Here is a 7,481-nt window from a genome sequence, read left to right on the forward strand (position 1 = left end):
ATTTTTTTTGCCAGGATCTCGGAGCTTCGGCCTCGTTCAGACACCAACTTGACTTTTCTCTAGAGATGCTCGATACCATTTTTTCCTGGCACCGATACCAGAACTTGGCATATCGGCTGATACTTTAATACAGTTAAAAAAAGAGATATAAATGTTGTTATTTTTTAACCAGCCTGTACGATTGCTGCTGCTCAGATTAAACCATTTGTCAGAGTCAGAGTAGAGCGGGTCATGACTGTCTTTATGTTTTCTTCTGGGTGGTTTAACACCGGGAATGTTTCTCCAAATCTTTGATAACAAAGCAGCACATAGTAGTAAGCTGCCTTCATCTGATTGGCTGTCCTCTCTACAGGTACGGTGGACAATGAGGGTCACACATATAAAACACAGTGATGTGAACCTGGACCCTGTGAACAAGTTATTAGTTAGTTACTTTCATTTGGCTCTTTGCTGTTGTTCGTTTTGGATCCTGGTCAATGTTGGTGCCTCGGTGCTTATTAACTTTATTGTATCTGTGTACTATATTGTGTCCAGAGACTCATTAATGGAGTATTTGGTCAACGTGACCACAGCTCAGGAGTTCCGGCCGTGGGAGGTGAATGATCTGACGCCCAGGGTGAGGATTGACAAGACTCTGGCTCAGCAGTGTCCTCAGATAGGTTAGTACCAGGTTACAACAGTTCAGCTCCTAAATAATAATATATATATAATACCTGTGTTTTCATTGTGGCAGTGTGGCATCATGTGATACACCTCGATGTCGGCGCATGAGGTTGTCAGCGTTGTCGAGCAGAATTAGAACAATATCAGAACTATTTGCTCGGCCTTCTGAAGAAACGAAAACAGATCTGGACGTTGTCAGCTGCCCGTAATCCAATCCTTACACTTCCTCTTCTGATGCCGATGAGCGTATTTTTGTCTTACGTAATGCATGCTTCAGTAATAAAGGCGAATAAATAACAACAAAACAAAACAAAAACAAAAACAAAAAGGTAACGAAATTTGAAGGCCGCCACATCTGCAGTCACCGGCCTCCTCTAAAGAGATGTGTGAGAAGTTGAGGGTGGAGGTGAACAGAAATGAAGACGCTCTATGGTGATTTAACAGATGTAATTAACGGAGCCTCCTTTCTGTGTTTTGATGTTTTCTCCCGCAGGTGTAATTGAAAAGTTGCACGAAGCAGCGTACAAAAACGCCCTGTCCAACTCCCTGTACTGCCCTGAATACATGGTCGGCCACGTCTCCTCTGAACAGGTATCGATGTGTGTTTTATTCTAGTTTTCTACATTCTGTATGAAAGGAGTCAACGGTTTGGTCGTGAAGGTCATGCTTTAGTTTTTGCTCTTACACACCTCTCCTCCTCCTTATCCTCCCCTCGTAGCTGAAGTCATTTGTTGACGACCATTTCATCGCTGGCAGAATGGCTCTTGTAGGATTAGGTGAGTGTCTACTAGTGATCTTCTCTTTCACCGGGCTTCAGTGCTCCGTTATACTGCAGTTTGTCAGTCCTCTGTAGGCTTATATATGTATGCTTATACTCATCTTAAATGTCATTTGGTTTCTGCCCACACACACAGAGGTCCTAAGTCAGTACTGGTATGTGGAGAATAGGCCGGCAGTAACGCTAATGGTTTTGTTACGTGTGGATATTTTAATGCGATGAGGCTGACTTTGCCTGCAGACAAACGCTGACAAACATGCCTGAATGACAACACATCACGCCCTTATGGAGGTTTCTATTCTGGAAACGTGTGGTATTTTTCACTTCATGAAGGTTCGCAGCTGTATATTAATGTCAGTATTGTCTGATTCCAGGTGTACAGCACTCTGTCCTGAGGCAGGTGGGTGAGGGGCTGCTGAGCGCTCGCAGTGGGGCTGGAGCTCCTGTGGCGAAGGCTGTGTACCGTGGAGGTAAAACCAATGTTTAATAGCGACCTCACGCTCTCTGAGATTCATCACTGCGTTACATTCGCGATGCTATTGTGTGTTTGCGTGCAGGTGAGTTGCGGGTGCAGAACACAGACGACCTGGTCCACACACTGATTGCCAGCGAGGGTTGTGTGACGGGTAGTGCAGAAGCTAATGCCTTCAGCGTGTTGCAAAGGATCCTGGGAGCTGGGCCACATGTAAAGAGGGGCTCCAACATCACCAGCAAACTGAGCCAGGGAATTGCCAAAGCTACCACACAGCCCTTTGATGTAAGTTAAAAAAATAAAGGAAGGAAATAGACTGTTTATTTATTGTAGGAGAGTGTGTTGCATTAAGAGTTTGTCTCCTCATGTCTGACGACCTCTGGCTGTCTTTCAGGCCACAGCCTTCAACGCCTCCTATTCTGACTCCGGCCTGTTTGGCGTCTACACCATCGCACAAGCTGACTCTGCAGGAGAGGTGATTGCCAAATTCACTCTCTCCAAGACAAATGTATCCGTATCTAAAACGCACAAAGATGCCAGAACCGACATTTCACTGAACTTGTGCCTGTTGCCTTCCTCTTGTTTAGGTGATCAAAGCTGCCATTGCTCAAGTGAGCGGTGTGGCTGAGGGAAACATATCAGACGCCGACGTCGCCAGAGCGAAGTAAGTTCACTGAGTAACGTTGGACATGGATGTGAAGCAGTTCTGTGCCACGTAGTAATGTAGGAAGATATATCACAAAACTGTTAAATTGCAGTAGAAATATGTGAAGATTCGAATCAGTGAGATGAAAAATGAATCGTAATACTCTTTTTAAACAGCAGCAGGCGCTGTCTAGCTTTGACATGGCTTGTTGAATGTCCTACGTCACTTGCGTCAGTGTCTGTATTAAGGTGTAAAGACATCAGCTTCATCTTCACAAAGAAACGGAACTATCTATAAAATTATAAAAACTAATATAATATAGATAGATTTTTTTCTGAGAGATAAAATGAATCCCTAGTGCCAGACGCAGAAGGTTCTTGACTCTTCTGTGTTTGACTTCTGTGCTCAGGAACCAGCTGAAAGCAGAGTACCTGATGTCATTGGAGAGCTCTGAGAGCCTGTTAGAGGAGATCGGTGCTCAGGCTCTGACCACTGCAGCGTACCAGCTCCCCGACACCGTTGTCCAGGCTATAGAGGCCGTCACCCAGGACGATGTGGTCAAGGTGAGGTGGTGATACTGTGTGTCAATCTTGAATCGTCACATCAGTCAGAAAGAAAGCTGCACCAATTGAACAATTGATCAAACACTGGCTGTAGATAGGAACTTTTCTGGAAGTTTTACGGCCACCGTAGTTTCTTCTACACACTTCAGAGCCTGTTCTCATTCCCAGGTCATCAAAAACAGACGGGAGTGTGTGTTCAGTTACTTGCGATCTGCAACCGCTAGATGTCACCAAAACCCCCACACTGGTCCTTTAAGAGCCAAATATCCCCCCTCAGGGGTTGATTGACACCTAAACACAACTCAAAAGAGAGGCAGTATGATTGTCAGAAAGTCCAAATGAATGCCAGTGTTGCTCTGTGTGCTGAATGTATAAATATATGGTGAAAATAAGCCAAAGTTGTGCTTACAGCTTGTTCTGCTGCCCCAAAGTGTCAAAAGAATCAATTAATACAGTTTTAAGTGGTTAATACTAGGCTTTTTATTTAACTTTCAACTGAAGATGCTGTGTAACATTTTGTACCTTAGTGTTACTGAGAACCTTTATAGTAAAAGAAGTACTGTGTTCAAACTGAGTCAGTCTGTGCAGAAACATGTAGTTTTGTAAAGTTCATTAATCTTATCATGCAGATTTATTTATTTAGTTGTTTGTATGTTCAAACGTGTACTTGTGTACTTTCTTTAATGACAGTAAATGGAGTTGTAGTTGTAGCCACGTAAGAAACTGAGTAACCTGAGTAAGTTTTAATGGCACATTTGAACAACTCTCTTTTCTTTACAGGCTGCACAGAAATTTGTGGATGGCAAAAAGACCATGGCAACTAGTGGACAACTGAAGAATACACCGTTTGTGGATGAATTATGAAAATAAAGTATAAAAACCGGTGATTTTAACTCGGGCATGCTGTGCCTGGCTGCTCATAAAGGAAAAAAGGACCTCAGAGCCACGGCCTCCTGCAACTATTCATTTGATGTCAACGATCATTTGTAGTCTGTCCTGCAATAAGTGTAAGCACCACAACAGGGAGCCAGAGAATCATGATGGAATGTTTTTTCTTTTGGTTTTTTGTCAATTTAACTGTATATCTATGTAAATTAAAGTAAAGACAGTCATACGAGCTGGTTGTCGCTTGCATTTGTGCCTTGAATGAATCCTGACTGTAGGTGTTAGTGCTGTGTCAGGAGTGTGAGGGTTAAAAAAAGCTCTTAGGGCAGCAGGTATTTTTAGCACTTAGAGAGATATTGTTCCATCCATGAACCAATAGGGGGACCCAAAAACACAAATATGTCCTGTAGAATTTAAAGTTGGGTTTGCCTTTGAAATAAGTATTGAGATCAAGAAAACTGGCTTATATGTTGAAGTACTGGGTTATTGTCACACATTTAAATGTTGCAGCTGGTTGAGGTGCTAATTATAACAATTTTACTATAGTTGAATCATAAAAATATATTTTATATGATCATATTACTTCTATGTCATGTATTAATCTGTGGAGTGGCTTGTTCCTATAGCTGTGAGATGAATACAGTGGAGTAAAAAAAGCACAACGTTTAAAATAGTTTATCCTACATAGATGGAAAAAATGGATGTACAAATACCTTATATACCTACACATATTATTATTAAATTACCCTAAATCACCCCTCCAACCCACCTACTGCCCTCTGAATAATACTACATGATGTCTGTGTCATTTAGTTTGTTATTAATTGATTTAAGGCTGCAACTAACTATTTTTGAATCAATAAAATATCCAGTAGTATTAAATAAATTTTAGAAGCTGTAACAAGTGAACTGTCCTGAATGACTAAGCATCAAATTTGTCTATTGTTTTTTGTCAATTGACTAATGTATTTATCAATGATATTAGCTCCAGTTAATCTAAACACACCTTTACCTAGGTTAGCACATTTTTTCTTTAAATTAGAGGTCTTAAAATGTTAAAACTGCACAAAACATGAATTTATATTGCACTTAAAAAATTAAAATTCACAAAACATCAACCAGTCGTCGGTATTATAATAACAGAAGTGGGGAAACTAATATCCCCGACCCTTAATCAACTAACACAAACGGGGCGACTCAGGACAACATGAACCCCTTTATTTTTTGGTGAAGTATCGCGAGAAGAGAGCAAACCCCCACCACGGGAACGAGAAGACACTGAGCCGTGCGTGTGTGCGTATGTATGTATGTATGTGTGTGTGTGCGTATGCGTGTGCGTGTGCGCGGCGCTGCGTGGGGGTGTTCGTCTGATGTCATTTGGCAGAACGGGAGGCTGAGCTAACGGTAGGCGCACGGGCTGGGAAGCACAACAATAACCGTCCAGATTGGAACGTTCGACGGCTCATTCGAAGTTCAAATAAAGACAAAACGAACAGTCTCGTCACCGAGGTTCAACGAAGAAGAAGAAGACGACGAAGAGGAGGAGGAGGAAGAGGAGGAAGAGGAGGATGTGGTGGAGGTGAAGCTGGCTAGCTAACGGTACCAGATGCTATTCCAGCGGAGAAGGAGAAGAACGGGCTCGAATAAGCGAGAGCGGGTGATGGGTTCTCGGTTCCCCGACGGCTAACTCGCTAGAAAACACACACAAGCGAAGAAGAAGAAGAAGAAGAGGAGGAGGAAGGGGAAGGGTGCTTTGCTTTCCGGGCCTTTTCTTCTCCCTGCCTCCCGCCTTGTGTGAGCATCTGTGTGTCTGAAGATGCCAGCCGGCAAGTCCGGTCTCGGCCCGTCGATGCGAGTCCTGCTGGGCCGCAGCTCGGGCCACGACGAGCCCGAATCTGGGCGCTGAGGTCTAAGCGAAGCATAGGCTCCCTGCGACCGCAGCCGAGTCGCGATGCCCCGCCGCCGCGGGTGACGGCGAGGGGCACACCCAACCCGGTTAGTGGACGCGAAGTGAGCCTTTTGTGTTTGTGTGTTTTTGTTGTTGTTTTTTTAGCACCTGCCGCTGACTAACCCCGGCCCGTTTGAGATGTGATGCGTTTTGTGAGTCTGGACCGCCTCTCCGTTTTGCTTCAGGAGCTAACCGTCGGCTGGCAGCCAATGCCCCAGCGGAACCAGCAGGCAGCCGGGCTCGCTGGTTGAAAGGGGAGCCATGGTTAGACTGATAACCAAGTTTCCCCACCCTGTGTCCTATCAACGCTTTCTCCTGTGTGGTCCACAACTTTTGGACAAACCGACGCGCCTTTTCTTTCCCCCCACCCGTCGAGCCGACCAGCATCAGCCCGGCGTATGGATAAACTGCACGATATTTCAGGGGTGCCCTGTTTCTGGCCAGCGATTATCTTCCGCGCGATAGCCCAGCATGCAAACGCGCAGACCTGGAATTCAACACTGGTGAGATCCAGGCAGGTAAAGTGAAGGGAGGGCCTGTGAGAAAACTGCTTTTTGTGGTGATTTGTTTGTTTTTTTAGGCAGGTTTTCTCTTTACGCAACATGTGTTCACCATCAAGCGAGGAGTGTTTTCCCGTCAGATAATCTGTGTCTCCATTGTGTGTGGGGGTTATTATATTACAGGGCAGGCATCTTTTGTCCTCCCACGGCTTTGTGATTGTGTGCATGTTATGTAGCTTCTTGCTGACTTTCCAAAGACCCTAAAAATCACCAATAATTACACTTTTTAAGCAGATTGCCATCCAGCAAGGATGGAGCTCTGCTGCTTCAGGAACTAGCGACTAATGTTATTTTGGTGTGTGTGTCAAATAAATTAATAGTACATGTCAGATAACGTATAGATTGCACCGTGGTGAGTTCTTGTAAATTGCTTGTTTTGTCCTGATCAGGAGGAAAAAGCATCCACCCATAAAATGAGAGAAAAACATTAAATCCTCACAGTGTGAAGTTGCAAACGCTGAGAATATTTTGTGTTTGGCTTTAATAATGTTGCCTGAAAAGGTTTAGTCAACCTAAACCTCTTGTCATGAAATGTGATTAGGAAACAGTTTTGATACAAGTGATTCGTCAATTTAATGAATTTTAAGTAAAAAAAACGTCAAACCACCCGACTTGGCACCAGCTGCTTAGACGTGAGGATTTGTTTGCTTTTCTTTTGTAAAATTCAATGGTTTTGAGCGCGTTGGTGAAACAAAACCCCAAAGCATTAAATAGATTTTAAATACATTTTTTTGACTACATAGTAGATTAATGGGGAAAAACAGATCAAAAATATGAAGCGCAACCACAACAGTGAAGTGTTACGTGGCCCAGCCCTTTTTTCAAAGTGAGGAAGAGGTAGTTGCGGTGCTGAATTCCTCTGGAGGCCTGACATTTGAAGTGAACCTTGGCGTTGATCAGGCTATCAGGGGTCACTTTTACCCAATCCTTATTTGTGTCGTCGCTGCTGATTTTGGAAACCCAGAA

The 7,481-nt window shown here is 43.8% G+C and overlaps 2 protein-coding genes across 2 annotated transcripts in view; both read left to right on the top strand.

The window, feature by feature from the left end:
- LOC118323394 (cytochrome b-c1 complex subunit 2, mitochondrial) overlaps nt 1–4,239 on the top strand; it is a 6,745-nt gene extending 2,506 nt beyond the window's left edge. Inside the window, exons 6-14 of the mRNA XM_035655352.1 lie at nt 535–659; nt 1,157–1,254; nt 1,382–1,439; nt 1,816–1,911; nt 1,999–2,198; nt 2,308–2,388; nt 2,501–2,577; nt 2,969–3,122; nt 3,903–4,239. Of these exons, the coding sequence (XP_035511245.1) occupies nt 535–659; nt 1,157–1,254; nt 1,382–1,439; nt 1,816–1,911; nt 1,999–2,198; nt 2,308–2,388; nt 2,501–2,577; nt 2,969–3,122; nt 3,903–3,986 (973 nt within the window). The 3' untranslated portion in view covers nt 3,987–4,239. The remainder of the gene's footprint in view (nt 1–534; nt 660–1,156; nt 1,255–1,381; nt 1,440–1,815; nt 1,912–1,998; nt 2,199–2,307; nt 2,389–2,500; nt 2,578–2,968; nt 3,123–3,902) is intronic.
- A 1,428-nt stretch (nt 4,240–5,667) lies between these two features.
- Nucleotides 5,668–7,481, top strand: part of sdr42e2 (short chain dehydrogenase/reductase family 42E, member 2) — a 44,195-nt gene continuing 42,381 nt past the window's right edge. Inside the window, exons 1-2 of the mRNA XM_035655091.1 lie at nt 5,668–5,671; nt 5,824–6,017. Coding sequence (XP_035510984.1) covers nt 5,668–5,671; nt 5,824–6,017 — 198 coding nt within the window. The remainder of the gene's footprint in view (nt 5,672–5,823; nt 6,018–7,481) is intronic.

The sequence above is a fragment of the Morone saxatilis genome, unplaced genomic scaffold (assembly GCF_004916995.1).
Source record: "Morone saxatilis isolate NCDOM2014 unplaced genomic scaffold, NCSU_SB_2.0 Contig14, whole genome shotgun sequence".
In the NCBI taxonomy this organism is placed as follows: Eukaryota; Metazoa; Chordata; class Actinopteri; family Moronidae; genus Morone; species Morone saxatilis.